This window comes from Monopterus albus, unplaced genomic scaffold (assembly GCF_001952655.1).
Source record: "Monopterus albus unplaced genomic scaffold, M_albus_1.0 scaffold152.1, whole genome shotgun sequence".
In the NCBI taxonomy this organism is placed as follows: Eukaryota; Metazoa; Chordata; class Actinopteri; order Synbranchiformes; family Synbranchidae; genus Monopterus; species Monopterus albus.
In genome coordinates, this window is record NW_018128032.1 from 470,394 (window position 1) to 490,825 (window position 20,432).

General features: G+C 42.3%; 1 protein-coding gene across 2 annotated transcripts; it reads right to left on the minus strand.

The window, feature by feature from the left end:
* Positions 1 to 5,375: 5,375 nt before the first annotated feature.
* Positions 5,376 to 20,432, minus strand: hic1 (hypermethylated in cancer 1). 2 transcript variants are annotated; one of them, XM_020614856.1, is made up of 2 exons: positions 20,382 to 20,432; positions 5,376 to 14,322 (listed from the first exon to the last, which is right to left on the minus strand). In XM_020614856.1, exon 2 carries the CDS (start codon positions 14,303 to 14,305, stop codon positions 12,110 to 12,112), a length of 2,196 nt encoding a protein of 731 aa, XP_020470512.1. In that variant the 5' UTR covers positions 14,306 to 14,322; positions 20,382 to 20,432; the 3' UTR covers positions 5,376 to 12,109. The 2 variants fall into 2 exon arrangements, with proteins under 2 accessions (XP_020470512.1, XP_020470511.1); XM_020614855.1 differs by lacking the exon at positions 20,382 to 20,432 and adding an exon at positions 18,792 to 18,926.

Here is a 20,432-nt window from a genome sequence, read left to right on the forward strand (position 1 = left end):
AGCATGCCTAAGCATTTAACAGTCTAACTAGACATCCTATCTCTACTAAACATTTCTAATACATAAAGTATCTATCCAATTTCTATCTGGCTAAAAATACCTAACATGTTGAATAAGCCTAACTGCAATATGACACAGTGACTGGGACTTTTTTTTAGGTGTTAATGGTTGCGACCTTTTGACAGCCAACTTGGCAAAATACAAATGGGTGCCTTTTGTTTTTCCAGTAGTGATACAGTACTGAAAGCCACTAGAGAATGCTCCAGAGATCTTTTCTCCTGGAATTTAAGAAGAGCCTCAAAAGTGCAACATGGGCACAAAACTGAATGATGATGGAACTGCTCTTTAATGACATGTAATCACTGTTTCACACACAAACACATATGAACACACACTTCCTAACTTTTCACTTAGTGCTGAGTCACTGCAATGTGTCTGTGTGCAGGCATCACAGAGTCCCCCAGAGTTTAAATGACTGTGCCGTTGACACCTTCATCCTTCTCATGTCCCAGCTACTCTGCATCTGAAGCACCAGCTGGAAACCCACTGATTCTCTGCTGAGCTTCATCTGTTTATGTTTTACATGATTAGTCCTAATCAGGGTGAAAAAGGTCTGGAGCCTCTCTCCCTGAACATGGCTCACAAGTATTGAAAACATCCTGAGCTGTTCCATCACTGAGCTAACACAAGCAAAGTGACACTCACTCACATTTGCACACTTGGGACTAGTGGGACCCCCCTTGACATTACCAGGCTGAATCAGGGCACCCACTGCCCGACACCAGACACCTCAGACCTTTGCCATTTAATATGTGATGCCTCAGAGTGGTACAGAGGCAAAGGGGCAGGGTGGAGGCTGGCCTGCTGCCATAAGTGCTTTGGTTTCTCTGTGTGAGCAGTGAGCTTGTCCTCATTCCCGGGGCGTCAAAAACTGACGTTATGTCAAGCACCTTTAGCGTCTCATACAGAATGAGACACACAGGGTTTTCAGTACAGTTTCCATTCATGTCAGTGTTTGATGCCCAGAGCAAGATGGCAGTGTATGAAGACAGAAAGACATTATAAGGAGGTAGTTGGGGTGGATGATGGGACACACAAAATCCCTCCCTTTCCTATGGGGGAGCAGAGTTCACATCCAATATGTAATGAAGTGATTTTAATTACTGTGTTTTTTTTTTGTTTTGTTTCAAATGTTTTAACCAAAGCCACAATATTTTCCTAACCATAACCAGTTCGTTTTTGTACCTGACTATAACCAGTGTTGCGGAGTAGTGAACTCCATTTTGCCATAACTTGCTGGTAGGGTTACATACATACTACATTCATAGTTGTGTAGTGACTGAAGTAGTTCATTATAGTCTTGCCTTTTTGTGAGTGTGTGTGAGTAGTTAACTACTGCAACTAAAATCATTTTGGACCATAAAAGGAAAGGAATGATTTTTTTTTTTATTTTACCATTGCTTCTCTAACCCTAACCACCTTTTGGATAAGAACTTTGATAGCCTGCTCATGTATCATACACATATACAGAGTATATATAAATGTCCTTTGCACCCCTACAGGGCAATGTGTATGGCTTCCTCAACCTCGCATTCTCTATCAGAGGCCTGGGACTTTGAGGGTTCTGCACAGTATCTTCGCTGTACTTAGCACTGCACTCTTCTGGGCAGAGAGCTCTGATGCTGCTCCTGCAATCTGTTGGAGCCACTCTTCTAGTTTAGGAGTCACAGCTCCGAGTGCTCCTACCACCACTGCGACCACTTTGGGCTTTACTTTTCACATCCTCTCCAGTTCCTCTTTCAGGCCCTGATACTTCTCCAGTTTCTCATACTCCTTCTTCTTGCTGTTGCTAACACTTGGAACTGCTGTGTTTGTCGCCACTATCTCCTTCTGTTCCTTGTCTACTACCACCATGTCTGGTTGGTTGGTTGGCGAGTACCTTCCCATCTGTCTGGATCTGGAAGTCCCACAGGATCTTAGTCCTGTTATTTTCCATGACCTTCTGAGGAGTCTCCCACCTGGACCTGGGAGGGTCTAGACCAAACTTGTCACAGATGTTTCTGTGCACAGTGCCAGCCACTTTGTTGTGCCGTTCAGTGTTTGCTGTTCCTGCCTGTATTTTACATCCTGCCACTATGTGTTGGTTTGTCTCTGAGGCCTCTTTGCACAGGCTGCACCTGGGATCCTGTCTGGTTTGGTAGACCCCTGCTTCGACTGATCTTGTTCTTAGTGCTTGTTCTTGTGCTGCTATGATCAGTGCCTCAATGCTGTCTGTTAGGCCAGCCTTTTCCAGGCCAGTGTGGCCCACCACAGTTATCTGTCAGTGGTACATCCCATGCAGTATCTCATCATGCCATGACACTTCATCTGGTTGGTCTTCGGTCCCAGTTTGTTGCCGTCTCAGACATTCTTGCAGCAGCTTCTCTCTGGGTGCCATCTTGCTGATGTACTCCTGGATGAAACCCAGTGGCCTTGACACTGACCAGGCCCTGTCCGCCCCCTTTCTGGCTACTATACAGTCTCTTTGGTTGGAAGCCTCTGTACACTGTGAGGAGTTTCTGGGTCTTCACATTGGCAGCTTCTATGTCCTCCATTTGTTCTTGGCATACAGCTTGATGTCATCCATGTAGAGGAGGTGGCTGATGGTAGCTCCATTCTTGAACAACAAATCTTGTGATGATCTGACTGATAGGGTTCAAGCAGATGCAGAACAGCAGCGGGGATAGTGCATCACTTTGGTATATGCCGCTCTTGATGTTCATTTGTGCAATTGGTCTGGAGTTGACTTCGACTTCCAGGACTTCTCCACAGTCCCATTGAGCTCTTTATGAAAGACCTTAGTGTCCTGTTTACTTTGGCTAGTCCCAGGTATTCCCAGATCCATGTGTGCAGCATTGAGTCATAGGTTTCCCTGTAGTCAATCCAGGCTGTACTCAGGTTGGTCTGTCTGGATCATGAGTCACTGGTGACTGCTCTATCTATCAACAGCTGGTATTTGAGCCTTTGGTGTTGTTCCCAGTACCCTGCTAAGCTGTGCTCATGTATTGCCTCATGTGGACCTGTAACTTGTTAGGACATTGTTTTTATTTTTGTTATCAGGTATCAGGTAAATTCAACTGAGTGGCATTTTCTGCTGGTATGTGGGTTTTCTTTTATTATGTTATAGTTTTGTAAAGTAACTTTACCAAACTACATGCCTCTCTAGAGTAGGTTTGCTACTGTTTAACTTTTTGCACTGTGAAGTAACTGATAGTTTGCAAAACTACACTTTCAAAGTAGCTAAACATAAGCCGGTTGTTTTTGTGCACATACAGAAGTATGCTAACACAGTTATGTATTGAAAACCTATATGGTGTCTTATACTGTATGTATATGCCAAAGGCACCCTTTAACATCAATATGAGGTACTAGACAAAACTTCAGTATTTGATGCCTTGGGAATGAGAACACATTGGAGCAGTGGGCACTGAAGTGTCAAACAACTGCCCCTAAATTGAAGATATTAAAGTAAAATTCCAGTTTTTTTACACAAATGGTTTTATTTTCTTGTTTTGTCATTTCATTTATTAGTCATGATAGCACTGAACCTGAAGCACAGCTGCCTGGCCACCAGGTAAAAATCAGAAGTGATTGCACCTTTAGACAATTCTAAACAAATTTATTTAAGCCCACTTTATTTGGCACTTATTTGGACAAGAGAACAAAAACAAATGGTAAAATTATTGCATAAGACACAACAATTTAAAGACTGGTACTCTGGTTCAACTTTTACCTACTGGACTTACTTTCTTACAGGTGCACATACATAAGGTTTTCAAGGGATTGCTACCAACACTACTAACAAAGTTTTAGGCCATGTTCAGCCCACATGATTAAAAACATACCATCCCTATTCATTTGAATGAGGCCAGTCCAATGATACTGCAAGAAGCCATTGCATGGAGCTCTAGCAAAACAACACAGTCATCTGAAAAAAGAGGTAAAACCAGGCTCAGCTTTTGTTGCAACAGAGTGCAATGTCATCTGCTGCATTAGTCAGTCACATATGTGTATACTGTTTACCTTGCACTTGGTGCAATGGTAAATAAAATAACTGCTTCTATGTTTATGTTCCAGAGTTGAAAAATCCTGTGTGTGAGTGTTAGAAAGAGCTGTGCAGTGTTTAAAATGCATTCATCTGTTATTCAAATGAGACTTCCTGTTTTATAATTCGGGTCACGCTGGCATCTGAAGCGACTCCCCATCCATGTAGCCCTTTGCAGTAATTTAACATAGGGCAAATAAGGTGTTTTAGATGATCTATCAAAATGTTTGTACCTTGTACTGTAGAACTTCACTATAGCAATACCACCCTGTAGCCACGTGTAAGCTACAGTGAACTGTTCTCATAACCCATAGAAGGTTGAAACCACTTACTACCTTGAAAGCTCTAGAAAAAGCTAGTAAGTGGACTTTGAGTCACAGGTCTTTTGTCAAACATGGATATGATGAGCACAACTGTGAGAATAATATGCACATTATAATAAACTGGGATTTAAAAGCAACAGTGCCAGTGACAGAGGGTCAGAAGCAGAATGAAGTGAGGCATGATGAATGTCCTGCTGTTCCTTTTGTTTTCACCTACTGTTCAAACAGGATAAAGTGGATGATGTCTTTCATTACACCAGGTGACTATGATCTCTCAGGAAGCGCCTTCGGGTTCATGAGTGTTTATGATTTACAACCGCTGAGAGAAGAAATGCTAATTTGTTTTATGTCATGATACAATTTACGCCAAGTTACTTGACTCATATCAAACATCTGGAAGGCACTATGATTTTTTATGTGCTGGTGATAATCAGGTGATTTTCACACCATGGACAAGGCACCGTGTGTGTGTGTGTGTGTGTGTGTGTGTGTGTGTGTGTGTGCCTGTCTGGCTCCTTTTGCTCCTGTTGACAGAGTAATAGATGTGGTCATTGTTGCATGTGGACCGTGTGTGATGTATGAGATTCATTTGAAATTCTGTCTCAAGTGCAGCACTCACATCTCCAAATGGGTGAATATAGACTTGAAGGCAAATGTATCTTAGGAAACTGAACAGAAGTGGTTCATTTTTGTGGTCATCTCTGCTGTGAGAGAGTTTAGATCATATTTTCTTTTATTATATCATGCACAATAAATGTGTCAGAACACAAATGGTTGCTGCACTGATGTAATACTTAGGTTTTCCTATGGAAGATTTGGAAATGAGGTAAATGTAAAGTAATTAAATTCAAGAAAATATCAGTTTTAATGATAAGTAATTTAATGTTTAATACAATTAAGATAAATATATATATATATATATATATACACAAAAGAGTAAGAAATAAAAGGACACATTTCCTCATGAATCCATTATGCAATTCATTTTATTGCCAAGTTGATTTTGAATATAGTAACAACCAAAAAAAAAGACATTTTTCACATTGGCTTTTAAAAAAAATAAAAGCCTAATCAACATGATTTTATCAAGACACTATAATTAAATGAAATTATTATAAAAACCCACAATTGAAATTTACACAAAAATGAACTATAAAACATGTTGACATGCAATAAATACATTCATTTCACTAAAGCAAAGTAAGTTCAATATTGGCAATGAAACGTAGAACATGAAAAAAATACTGTTTGGTTTACTGTATTGCTTTTAGTTGTATTTATGGTATGAACTGTTGTAAAACCATAAAATGAAACACAAGACACTGCTAATGTTTCACACCTGTCTTCCTCTAAAAAATCTCAGTTCCATTGCAAATTTGTGATATATGTGTTCGGTCATGTGTTTTCTTCCATTAATGTGCAGCTACTATTGTCTGCATGGCAGTCTGTGTTACTGCTGGACCTTCTTATCCCTGAACCACAACCAGTTGGGTACAACCACTATGAAACATCACAGCCATCTTCATTAGAGCATGATCCATCATTTCCACACACATAGCCATATTCCAAAACCATCTAGATGCTTTGGTGTGTGTGTGTGGACCCTGGGGCCCTGTAACATTTTAGGCAAAGTTGTTGGTGTGTATTGGGTGAAAGGCATCAGTGGAAGTGCCTTTTCTTTAATAATGGCTTTTCCTACATGAAGCGACACTCCAAACGGCACAGGACATTCTAATTATATCTGACCTAATCCAGAGCAGAAGTCTGCTATCCAGCTGCGTGTGGAAGTGTCTGTACAGGAGAGCATGTTTTATAAGAGATATACAAATCTTCTCCCTGACTAACTTTCACTCTTCCAAATGTCCTACCTTGCTTTTTCTTTGTCTTTGAATTTAAACCTCAGGAGCATAAGTTGTACACCGTAAATAAAAAGGTTTATGCCATAGTCCAATTTGTTTATCCTGGATGTGTTCAAGGGAGAGAAATATCTGAGATCCAAGCTATACAGATGCAGGACGATGTGAGCAGTCAGAAGCACCTTCCCTATTCAACTACAAAGAACCTACTGAGGGCCACGTGCTGATTGGGTGGTAATTGTTGGGTCTGAAATGAGGATGACACCTCAGAGGGCATGCTGACATGAACATTAACATGCAAAAACCTGACCATGGCCTGCAGCAATCAATGATGAAAAGGCCAAAAAATAGTTTCCTAAAAGAGGGAAATGAAATAGAGCAGCTCACAACACAAAGTGGAAAAAAGAGGTGATACACCGAGTAACCAACTTTCCTTGTTATGTACTGAGGTCTGACTGTCAAGCACAAGCTATTTCTCTCTCTCTCTGTGTTTCTGGCTCTTTTCCTCTCAGCCCTTCTCCCTTACTCGTTCTCTCCATCTCAGCGAATGACTTGGCTGGTGCAGCCGAGGCCCGACTCAATTGTGCAATTTCATACATGTTTACTTTACAGACATCTTTCTGAGCATATTTTCCCTAGAACATTTCCCCTCTCATTATTCTGCATTTCCTCTACAACGAAATGCTGTCTTTAATCTCCCCTTTGTAAGCCATTTCTTGGCTTGAGCATCAGAATACAATAACGATGTCAGACTTTTTTATTTGGCTCATCATCTGCTGTATTTTAACACATGCCACAAAGTTCACTTTGGAAATTGATCAGGGCTTAAAGAAAAAGAAAGTAGCTTGTCACATAAACATTTAGACAACTGTCTTCTACAGCATGAAAAACAGCTGGAAGTAAGTGGTTCATGGGAGAGGAGGGAGGCAGCGGGCGCTGTGGGTCAGCGGTTTGTGTAAGAAGAGAGAAGGGACACCGAGAGGTGAGGAGGGGAGCTGTGCTTTGAGGTAACAAGGGCAGTGAACGAGTGTGGCCAAGCCTTGCACTGGGGGAAAGTGGGGGAAGCAAAGTGCCAGAGGAAAGGCAATTGTGGGACTTTTAATGGATCATAAGAGTAATAAAATATCTCAATACAATGATTTTCCAGAAAAAGTGCAGCTCAGGAAAATAAATCTAAAGCAGCTGCTTGTAACAAAGACTCCTACAAGTGTTAAACCTCTGCTACACTGTGGAAAAAATGTTCGGACATGTAGATGGACAGGTGGACACATCAGACGCAACCACGCGCAAATACATAGACTCATACAAATGATTGCAGAATCACTGAATGTATGTTACACTGAAGGCACATTTGTGTTTGTTGTTTTAAGAGATTGTTTTTGGTTTCAATGTCAAATATGGCTGGATTATAGATAGTGTTTGGCGCTAGCTTACATCAAATCATAAGACCTCATGGCAGGAAATATGTACACTGGACAGTTGTGGCATGTCTGCACAGTGCTCTCATGATAAGCCACGTAGATAATGGCTTTCATGAGAAGGCCCAGTCGAGCTTACCTCAGCAATGCGACCTGTGCAAACTACAAAGACTGTCACTGAGTTTTGTTTTGACCATCTGAAACGTCTGCCAAGTGCTTCATTCCTTTTGGCACACAGTGTGAAACACAATAAATGTCAAACAGCGGTTTGATTTCACATCAGGTGACTTCAGCCAGCTACTGCTAGTAATAGACTTTAAGGGTATGCTTTGCATTTTATAACATTACACCAGACCCCTTTTTTGGTCTACACAGGGACACTGGAACTCATCCAGACTGTTCTACTTCTATATTGTTAGTGTTATAAAAGTTACAGGCCTGGGATGGTTGCCATATCGTTAAAGAGGATTGGAATGGCCTAAAAAATAAAATAAAATGAAAAGATCAACCTACATAACAGAGTCAGCAGTTTGTGTTGCTGCAGTCATTTATATTTGTTTTCACTTATTTTCATTATATTAATGAATGTAACTAATTCCTTTTATGACTTTCAAAACATCTTCATCTAAAAAACTACAGTGGCAATGAGAGCGTTTCTGGGTCGGCGTGTCTTATAAATAACATTTACAAAGGCACATGACATAAAACCCCAAGGGGTGAGTGGCTACACCAGTAAACTGAAACAAGTCTTTTTTGCTTTTACTAAATGAATCAACCGCAGAGCAAAAGAAATACTGCCAGCTTTTTAATTATCATTTACACTGTAGACAGATGGCACCAGTTTCTAGGCCCCTCATCGTCCCTGTCCACATTTTTAAAATGGTTCAAAATATGGACATAATATACTGAAAATTTTGAAATAATTTCCTGTGACCAAAAGTATGTAAAAACAAACAAAAAAAAACTATCCATAACATCCTCAAATTGTAACAAAATGTCTGCATGGCTTCCTCACTGTGAAGCCCTTGAAAAGCCACAATGTCCTATCACTGTGTTACTGAACAGAGGTTTATTCTCAAAGAGCAAAAAGAGGAAGGAAAAGAGAAGATACAGTCACTTTTTTTTTCTGAATGGAGAGTTTTAGAAGTACGACTAGGCTTTCATATTGAGACAATGGCTTGTGTCCACCCTGCTGCGCTCGCCCTGCTCCTCTCCCTCCCCATTCTCCGTCTCTCTATCTGCCTCTGAGCACAAACACGCAGCACATCCTGCTCAACACAACACATCAGCCAAAAGTTCACTTCCTGCGCCTCAGCTCTTCTCCTTCACCCCAACCCTATTCCCAGGACATGCATTAACAGCCCCTTCATATGCTCAAATAGCTTCGGGACACACAAACAGACAAGCAAAAGCTTTCCCTTTCTACAGATATACAACCTCCCCCCCCTCTCGGTCTGTCACACACGTTAATGCAATTAAGCAAATTTCAAACAGTGCACATCCTACAGAAATGTTCAAGCGCTATCTTGTTCTTCCCTCCTGCACAGATTTGAAGTGACAGTGGAAAGACTTTGTGTTATTTTAGTGGTGTAAGGCAAGGAAAAGGAGGAGACAGATCTTCATTTAAACCTGTGAATAAGAGAGAGCAAGGGGACTGAAATTCCCATGACCAACGTCCACTGGTTCCAACATTTTTAACACGTATACACATTTGTGGACAAAGTTCTTGCTATCAGTTTCATTTAAGGTATTACTTGTTTATGGTTACAGAACTAAATAAAAAACTTATAGCATCAACCAAAACAAACTGGTTTCCTGTGTGCTCATGTGCACGCACAGCCTCAGTCTGCCTCTCATCCAGAGTTCACTAACCTCTGGAGAAAAAGGGGTCAAAAGATAGGAGGCTAGTTTGAGGCTAAAGTACAGATAATACATCTTGTGGAAAAACTGATTTCAAAACAGTCACCCAGACTTTACTGTATGTGTGGCTGAAACCAAAGATCAATGCCATTACACACGCTGAAGTGTGGTTCAGAAATTCCCAAGCAGCCAGTTATGACTTTGCCTGATGTTATAACAATGGAGCTGGTCAGACCGACAAAAGCCTCTTTGAGGACGACACAATAGGAAATTATACCGCATAGTAAAAATCAAAATAAAAAAGATAATATTACATGTTATCTCTCCACCATAAAGTTGTAACAAGAAATGTAGAGAAATAACCACAGGTTTAACACAGGACAACTGCCCTGTTAGTAAGAAAATTAAATAAACAAAAAAAAAAACAGTGTCTGTGTATGCATGTATGTGTGTCTATTAGTTTATATTGTTATTCAAAGGTTTACTAAGGTTTACTATTCCCGTGCTGGGTTCAGTCCTGAGGTAAGCACCAGTTTCACGTGTGCTGCTTTCAGTTCAAAGCAAAATGAAGTAAAGAAAAGTAAGTGACAGGAAACGACATGTTTGATATGATAATATGCTACAGAAAAGAAGCCCTTAAATTACTGTTACATTTTTAAAAAACAATCCCAAAAGTCAGGCACATTGTTTTTTTTTTAAGCTTTTCAGATTCACTACGTCTATCACAGTGTATTTATGGCTTTCGTCTTCACATTCACCCACTGAGGTTGGCATTGGCACTATAGTGGTCAGAAATTTCCAATCTGAATCAAGGACCAGTAAAAGTGGAAAAGAAACAAGGGAAAAGATCAGCATGTGCTTTGGAATAAACATTTAAAGACAAGAATGTGCCTTCAACCCGCAACCTTTAAGTGCTCTTTGTTTTCAAGCTGGAGGAACTGCCGGTCAGTTGAAGACATATGTCATTCTCTGGTTCCACGTTGGTTAGCAGCTGGGATGAGATGCGAGGCCGGGACACATTTGCTAGGCTTGGGATGTGATGTTAATAAGAGGATCAGAGGGGTAAGATGGCAGGCATGAAATGGGACATCATGCCGGCAAACAGTGCGAATTGTCCAGGAGAAAGCGAGATTTCACAGGGATTACTGGAGCCCAGCAGCTGGGGTTTGCTGTTCAGCCACTGGCTTCCAGGAAAGACCCACAAACCCCTTCATATGTTCATATCACTGACAGATTAGCAGCTCACTATGCGTGTGTGTGTGAAGGGGGAGCATATATAGAGCACTTTTAAGGCAAAGAGCTGAGTGCAGCACTCTCTTTGGCCTGTCAACAGTAGCAGGGCTCCCAGACAACAGACTTACAGGGGAGAGAGGTCAAATGAGAGGTCAAACAGTGGAGCGGCGTCCAACACGGCATCTGCCGCTCCACCATTAATCATCAAGCTGCAATGAATGGAGTAACCGCTCCTGACAGTAAATGACAGATTTTTGTGTCATCTGACCTGGTCCCTGCCTCTCTGCTCAGCTTCATCCATAAATGTAAATATTACACAATGTCAGAGGCAACACCCATGCTTCGTCTACACATCAGATGAAGCTACACTCATGATGAACAGGGATTAGTGTGTCATCAGTTGGGTATGCGCAATCATGTCCCAGTTATGAGATCACAGGGCTGCGCTTGCTGCATCTCAACAACAACTGAAGAATGTTAGTGAAAATGCAAAGGAAGTTTTAGCTCAAGAGGGGTTACATGTTGAGTGTAGGGCTGATTAAGCTACCATTACTGTCACAGAGCATGAGCCTTTATCCACACAAATATGCGGGGGAGTGGGTTACTTTAAAAAATGTGGAGAAAATAAAGTGGAGTAGACTTTACCGAAATGCTGAAGCTTTGCTCATAACATTCAGTCATTTCCTTGCAACTTGGGAAGCAGGAACATGATGGGGAGAAGCCGGAGGGTGAGATACATAACTTGTCCAGTACCCCAAAAACGAAAAATAAAAATAATAAAATATATATATCCTCCCGTTAGATTAAAGTCCAGAAATGCTGGCTTATTTATTTGGTTAAAGTTTCACTCAGGTCTGGACACAAACCCAGAATCTTGTCCTTATGTGCTTTTTTTGTACACAGGTGATACTAGTACACAGGTTTAGGGTCAGATTGCAACATTTCCTTTGCAACAGTTTCTCTTTGGAATTCACCATAATACAAAAATAAATAAAACAATTTCATTTTGGTTTTCAATTTGTCACTTTGGCTCAATGTCTAAAAAAAAAAAAAAACGTTTGTTTGTATAAACTGTACATAAATACTGTACTTCGTTGAGTGCGTGTCTCTTGGTCACGGAATAGCACAGCCCTCCTTTGTGAAGGAGGGCTTTAAGATACATAGATGCATAGAAAGGTAAGTCTATACATTTTGGTGTGCATTAGCAGACCAATTCCTTTTGGCCTGAGTCTGAGGTGCAGAGGAGATACTGAGTTGAGGTGAATGGCTTTAGAATACTGCAAGTTGTGTGCACACAGACCGATTGATGATTGCCATTTATACAGGTCACAGGTCTTAGCTGGGTGAGTAGCGGTCTATGGTGTGGGCTTCAGAGAGAGCTTGTGGGGGAGGGGGGACAGGTTGACCTAGGACATCCATCTTGTCATGGGGGAGGCCCAAGTGCTCCGAGGCTAGTTTGGACAGCGGGTAGAGGCTCTCTATGACCTTGGCATCAGCTACCAGTTGGTGCTGGGCTTGGATGAGAAGCTCACTGGCCTTCTCCTGCTTCAGCCCCAGGTGCTCTGCTGTGTATTTATTCAGAGGATAGATGCCCTCTGTAAAGTCCAGCTTCAGTTTCCCATCTGTGGCCAGGCCCCCTGCAGTCCCTCCACTGCTGTGCATCTTCATGTGGCTGATGAGGTTGCGCTGCTGGGCAAACTTTCCCCCACACACCTGACACTCGTAGGGCTTTTCCCCAGAGTGGATGCGCATGTGCTCAGTGAGGCGATACTGGCGAGTGAAGCGCATGCCACAGGAGTCACAGGCAAAGGGTTTAAGGCCCAGGTGGCTACGCATGTGGCGTGTCATGGTACCACGCTGCGTGAACTTTTTGCCACAGATGGTGCAGGGGTAAGGCCGTGTCAGCCAATGGGTCTTCTCATGTTGGCGCAAAGTGGCCGGATCTTTGTAGGACTTTTCGCAGGTGGAACAGCGGTAGGGTCGGATCATCTCCCCGATGCCTCCTGAACCCAGACCCTGGCTAGACTTGGTCTCCAGATGGGACAGGCTGTTCAAACTGTTGCTGTTCAGGTTCCCATAACCGTTCGTATTACTGCTCATGTTTTTGGTGCTGCTGTTATTGCTGTTTCCTATCTCTCCGCCAGAGTTACAGTACAGCTCCTCCTCTGTGTGTGTCTCCACATGTGCATTGAGCTGCTCTGAGCTTGGGAAGCCTTTGTCACAGGGAATGCAGACATACAGATTGTCCCCGAAGCTCTCTGGCTCATACGGCAGGTGGAACCTCCCTATTGGTCCAGGAGGGGACGGGCGGCCTTCACTGCTGCCTGTCTCTTCTGTGCCTGAGCCGCTTTTCTCATCTGCTCCTTCACTCTCCTCCCCGGCCTTGTGGTGGTTATGATGCTGGTCTCCGTTTTCACCCACCTCCTCCTCATCCTCATCCTCATCTTCATCCTCAACTGGGTACGACACTGGCTCGTGTTTCACCCAGCAGTAAATGTTACCCACCTCTCCACCTTCCATGGGGGTGTTAGGGCTGGGGGGGCATGGGTAGCGATCTGTGCCCTGAGAGCCTGAGTGATTCAGGTGAGGGAGGTGTGGCCCAAGAGGCTGGTTGAGATGGGGGAAAAGTGGAGGAGTGAGGGAGCTTCCTTGGTCAGTTGAGTCCATTTTTTCTGAGGGGAAGGTCCTTCCATTCGTCACCTGTATGGGACTATTGCGGCCACCTAGAGTGTCATCTCGCTCCTTGTCATTATGAGTGTTTGCCAGATGGGACCGAGAGGGTGTGTGCTGAGTCTGGGAGTTGGGGCTTTTCTTGGAGAGGTCAAGGCCATAGTTGGGGGAGCAGTTCCTCTCAGGGAGGGCTGAGCGCCCAAGCAGGGCCGGCAGAGCTGACTGCTGGGACGGGAACACCGGAGGCCCCTGGGTGGAGGTGGGAGCATACAGCTCCCCAGTGTGGATGGCTAGTCGATGGGGAACTAGCTCCTCTAGTGGTGGTGGTCGGGGTGCATGGCTGTTCAAAATTCCCCCTGGAGGGCACGGTTGAATGACAGGAGTAGAAACCCTATACCTGCCTCCACTTCCTAAACCCATACTATTGGGTCCCATTTTTGGGTAAGGCAGAAATGCAGGACTTGGGCGGGGAGGGTATTTGCCATTTCGCTTCAGCTTCTTTTTGCACAAAGCCACTAAGTCAAGCAGCTGAAGGTAGCTGGCTGCTGCCAAGACAGCCCCTAGATTGGGTTCAGTGGGACAACTGGGGTCTCCCTCACTAAGGCGGCCTGTGTAGATATAGTCCAGAATTACCCTGAAGACCCCTGGACTCACCATCTCATGGTCGAGGTTGATGAGATTGTCATGGACCACCAAAGACTTCAAGTAGAGGCTGCTGGCAGCCAGAATGTTCTTGTGAGCTCTGAAGAGGGCGTTCTGAACCACAATGATAACATCACACAGGAAGCCCTTGGTGCGCTGGCTGTTGAGCTGCAAGAGGAGATCCCTAGCATGACTTGGAACTTCCATGGCATCCAGCATCGTCTTCAGTCCACCACCTGCAACAACAGATATCTGTAAAACAGCAGTCGGCATTTCAGGCCCCGAAAACAAATTGAATTATCTACATCACAGTAATGATTAACTCTGCATGTTAGAAAAGGAATGTAAAAAGTCTTATTATTTACACTTTAGATTATATTAGAATATATTTGAGGTTTGAATACTAAAAGCTTGATTGCCAACATAAAGATAAATCATTTAAAAAATTTGCTGTAGCAGTAATAAGGAAAAAAGATAGCCTTTTCATACAAATATATTTATGAGATGCACACAAGATGAATTAATTAATAACTGATTTTTCTTTACCTATATAACTAGGTTTAATTAATTTGATAGAATTCTGATCTGTGGCATGTGTGCATTGTGCAGAATTTGTGTGTGGGAAGTGCACATGAAGGCCACTCCGCAAGAGTGAACTTTTGCTAAAGGTGAGCAGCTGAAATGGTTTTCTCATTATCAGAAATTCAAGTCTACGCATTCACTTCCTCTGCAGCGAGCAAAAACAGAGAAAGACGTCAGGTCAGAGAACCGCAGATATATATTTTGTAACTGTTGGCTTCCTGATAAAGTTTTCCACAAGTGGTATGCAAAGTTTTAAACAAAGCAAGGGATGAATGTTTCACAAGTATGATGAACAGCAGGTATAAACCTGTGCGGGAAGGACACATCCAAAAAAAGATAGGTCTCTCCGCTCCACTCTCTGCCCAGTCAAATAAGGAACAGTGAGCACATGGGATGTAAATCAACATTAGGTGGTTCAGTTCTTTACATCAAGATGAGCTCCAGGGTTCTAATGCACACACACACACACATGCACACACTCAAATATCAGCACGAATTGTTTCATCGAGCCTAAAATAAAAGACATCAGCTGCACGCATGAAGCTCCAGGTACTTTTCAGTCAGTGGCATCTGATGATAGTTTATGTATGAGATTAGACATGTCAGACTGTCCCTAACGGCTTAGTCACAATGATGGGAAACAAGCAACTAAATAAATATCATGTCATCTGTCTGATCACGGTCTTCCTGACACCAGCTTGTTCACTTCTTGTTTATTTCATTCAGTGTATGTGCGCAGCACAAGAATAGGGAAGTAGGAACTTTTTTTTCTTAAACCTGACAAATAGCTTACCAAGGAATTTGGGAGAATCCTGAACAATATCTCATACATCTGCTCTTCCTGCTACTAAAACTCTCAAATCTCAAGGTCACTCCGTGGTACAATTTCAGCAGTGTGCTTGTGTAAATGCATGTTCAGCATCAGGCCTGTAACACCAGAAGGAAATGTCATCACTGATGACGTGGAACATGAAAAGTCAGAAAAAGTATGATGTCCAGTTGTGAACATCATCATCACCATCCATAGGGAAAAAAGTCTTTTAAATGTAATCATTTAAAAAATAAAGTGTTCATTTTTTACTTTTACTTTGAAAAGCTCTGTCTTCATATTTACGTTTATGACTTTTGCACTACTTATTACTTATTATCTAGTCATAAATGCCTAAAAAAAAGAACACTATCAATAAAAATGTAGTATGGCAGGTTTACTCTAGGTTTGCGCTCCATCATGTCCCCTGTTGTCATCTGAAGTGTTTCCACCTCTGGTTTCTGTCTGACTCTGATTAGTCTACGGTCATATTTTATTATTAATTTCAACATCGGTCAGATCAAACATGTTTAGAAATTAGTGTGATATGAGCAATAGGCCAAGTATTTTCCATACCTTGCTGAACTTTTGCAGAGTCTCCATTGCATTAAGGGTTGTTCATCTTACAGTTACTGGTTACTGTGTCACGTTGAGTGCTCACATACACACAAAATCAGAGGACATTCTCGTCTGTATGCGGTCTGCAGCCCCATATTATATGACACAGTTCAACTGCATTGCAATGCATAACAGAAAATCAAGCTTTTTATACATCCTGACATTTTCCAGACCACGTAAGACATTTAATTCTGCATTTAACATCCTTGTAAATTTGATAAAATCTTCTGAAATACAAGAAAAAAGTCTCACGTCAAAAGAACATTCCTGTGCACCTGCAATGTGCAGCACATACAACAAATTATTTTTGGTACGGTCTTGTGGTAACACCTGTCAAGCTGGCTGTGGCTTACACTCAAGACAGTAGGAATTGCTCTACCCTCACTGTGATCTGAATGACTATTTAAAAGCTACAGCTTAAATATCTGGCCTCAGTGTTTGATGAGAAAAGGTGAAAGATGATAGTAAAACAATCTTTTCTAAAGTTCTTGAGCTGGAGGGCACATGGGAGCTCACTGTCTAAGACGTCATGCAGTATTTAGTCAGAAAACACGTTGCTTAAAGTAAATCTCTTACACATAATGCTCTTGTAAACACATTCAAAACCTGCACTAGGCTTACTGTGTTAGTGTGTTATGCAAAAGAGGCTAAATTAAATCATTTTTTGAGGTTGCACATACAGTACAGTTGGCTGAGGGAAGGTTACTGGAGTCCCTCTGGGATGCAGGGCTGATTCATCTGATAGCCTTGCTTTTAATGACCCTTCAAGGAAAATTACAGTAGATGATAGTGATGTGGTTTACTGTGGGGCAATCAGTTGCTTTCATTAGGTTAATAACCATTGTCCCTGTGTTTTGATCTGTTTTGTCACGTCTGTGGTTTGAGGTGAGGTGGGAGACTAACATGCTACCTCTACTTTCAGCCTCAGTCACACAAACAGCCCAGACATCTGCTTAAAACGTATTGACGTATTTTTTTTAAATTTCATTTCAATTTGCTGCCCATGCTCCTATAGCATTTCTTATTTTAGAACCCATCTGACTATGTTCACATCTAGTCCATGTTCAGTTTATGCGGTATAAAGTCAGTGTAAATTACCAAAGAGCTATTTTATGTAGCTTTATCCAGCAGCTAGTGTATTTCTTGTCATTTTTGTGACTGCCATGAGGCAGCTACAGGATGCAGAAGCTTTACATGCATGAAGTGAAACAGAGTGAGCATATATTAAAGTGCAGATCCAGTGGTTTCACCCATGACAGGAGAGCAAGCAGAGTTTTAGTCAGGTCAGCAAACATCATGGCGCGTTAGAGTCACTTTCCTGTTTGATTGCTGTAATCGCGCATCTAAAACTCGTCAAGCGTTTATGAAATACTGTCAGAGGCCTCCAGTCTTGATGGGCACCGAGATAACAGTTTCTCTAACCAGAAGATCACGCATAATCATATTATTGTGATTTTATAATTAACTCCTAGCTGCCATTACGTTAAGTTATCACTTTTTGAACTGAAATCTTTAAATATTGCACAGGATCAGATCCATTTTAATATTTTATTTGCAGCACTTACTTCTAATTTCTTCTAAATTGTAATGAAATTTACGGTGTATGCGTTTTCTTTGCTTTCTTTGGTCTATTAAGGAGAAACTTTTGAAGTTCAAAGTCCGTCAGAGCCTAATAGCTGACGCACCTGGAGTCGCGTTTTGCAAGCAAAGCATGAAGCTGTCTGCTGATTCTCTGTGTCGCCGAGAGGATCCGTCCTCTCTTTTACGCTGCGTTTCACATATTAACCGAATCACGAGTGAATCCATCCTCGGAGCTGCAGCGCCTCGTCTCTGACCTCTCCTTATCTCCGACACAGAGCCCTAAATCACCTCCACCAACAGACCTCTCCACTCCAGGGTGGATCACACAGCTGTTTCTTATAGCGACTCTTTCCGTCGTCAGACCTGTCAGCAGCACTCACAAGCATCTCTTTCATGCAGCCATACTAAATCTCAGATTTTTACATGCACTAAAAACTCCCCCAGATAATTCTATAATATTCTGTCCGTGACATTATAACAAACGGTGACAGGCCTATTTTAGAATGTTCAATGGGAACCGTATGATTTTGCTGCCTTCCTAAATTTATTACAGGATTCGCAAAGAAGTTCGCTTTTAACAGAGGGTTCCCGAAAGTTTTGCATTAAATCTGAGCCTTTAAAAAATGGACTCAACATTGAGAAAAAAAAATTAAACAGGCTAAACCTCTAAGTAAAGATGTTGCTCCAAAATCTGATTTTGCAGGGGGAAACAAATTTGTTTAGTACTCAAATGTTTAAACTTTGCCGATTTTTTAAACCACGATAGGCCTACAGGCTGATCTAAACTCCCCATCAGACGGACCCCGAAGAATATTACAAATTAAGTGACTGGTCTGTGTAAGATTCATTATTCTGGGGAGAAAAGGTTGAGCAGATGTTTACAAACAACTGGAATTAAAAACGGAAAAAATAAGCGCAGCCTCCGGTCCATATCCAAATAATAAACGAGGTGAAACGCAGCACAATATGAAATAGTTTCTATTCTTTCAACGATTTAATTAAAAAGAAAGCATTGGTCTGCTTTCGGATAGAATGCACTGTCCAGTTTAATGGCCAAACACCTAGATGTCCCCCTGCCCTGCCGTGGTTTGGGAGCCTGTGTGGCGCAGCTCTTACCTGCATGCCCGATGTCTTCTGCCATCCGAGCTAAGTCTCCCTTAATGATCATCTCAGCAGGCTCTAGGAGTCATATCTGACGTTTCAGCTTTGAACTGCCAGCCTCCAAAAAACCATGCCAGTTTTCCGAGCGCGTCTGCCAGCTCTTTTTTTAATGATTATTAATTGATATGAATTTCTTGTCGCTCCTTAGGCCCGTCCTCCCACCCACCCACTCTCCTCCCTCCCCCATTTTCTCTCTCTGCCCCTCCTCTCCTTTCTTTCTCATGTTCTATAAAAAAAAAAACCTAAAAACTACGTGCTTAGACCAGCATCCGTTTCCTTTTTTAAATTTTCTTAGCTATTTTTGAGCTGGAGCAATAACGCGCACGGAGATGATAATGGAGCCATAATGCGCCTTAAGTGTTTGAGCCGCCCCGTGTGATGTAAGTCTATAATAAAACTAAAAGGTAACACCGAGGGCAGGAACCTCTGCTGACCTCGACTTGAACTTCTCAACACATCGCCTTAAAGAGACAGGCAGCTATCGTATAGGTATATATGTTGCATATTTATGATCGGCCAATCCAGCGACACTTTGGAGAGCAGTCTAGTGATGGAAGTGACTGGTTATCTCAACACGTTTTGCACTGTATTTCGTTTTTTTTGTTGTCCCTGAGGCCAAAATAAAATCGAATCCTATCACAGTGTATGTTTACTTCTTTTGTTTAATTTAGGAAATCAATTCACAATTGCCGGCATTCCGAACTTTTTAAATAAAGGTGTCACCTTCACTAAGTAAACGTCCCCTGGGAACACTTGGAGCCTTAAGAGGCCCCCTGCTTCACTTAAAGAGGGCAATTAAGCTAAGTGGGGATGAAGAAGAGGTTTGATACCCCCCACCCCGACCCCACCACCCCCCACTCTCTCTCTCTCTGGAGGTAAAACACCTGCTGTGCTGTAAGGGGGAGAAACCTCCCTCACCATCACCTGAAAAGAGACGGAACGGGGAAACTGACTGTAGGCTGTATTGTAAAATTTAATTCTCCTGAAAATTAGCGACAGAAGGGCCTTTTCCCGTTACATTTAGTGCAACCGTGTACCCACAAACGTTGCACCTTTTCCCCTCACAAGCGATTTGTGTCTAAATATGCTTATGACAATAAACGCAACTGTAGGCGGAATGCTATAACGCCAGCTACGGACACTGTCAGTGTAAAACAACTGATTCCTAATTTTGTGCAACTATTTAGCTACGTACAGTCACTCCGTTCAGCATCACAGTAAATTGTTAAATACTGTATGTTCATACTCTGGGATTATTCATTACTTTACGCCTCCTCTTTAGGTACACGACCGGGTGATTTAAAGCTGCATTTATCAAGATTAAATTTTAGACAATATCCACTGTTTGTCATATTAGCTTTAGGCCAGACATGCCCATCTGATCCAGATGTTCAGTGTGTGTCAGTACAGACTGCACCGCTGCCCGCGGCTCAAACCGACAAGGCATCGGGAAACATATCACAGTTGAACAAAGTCATCAGTGTGTCCACTGAAAGCTGCTGGTTCTGTCAGTGTCTGATCCCTGCCTCTCCGCCGAAATCTTACCTCGGACTCATGTCTGGTGCTCTGGCCGTATGTCTGCTCTCTTTTTTGTCA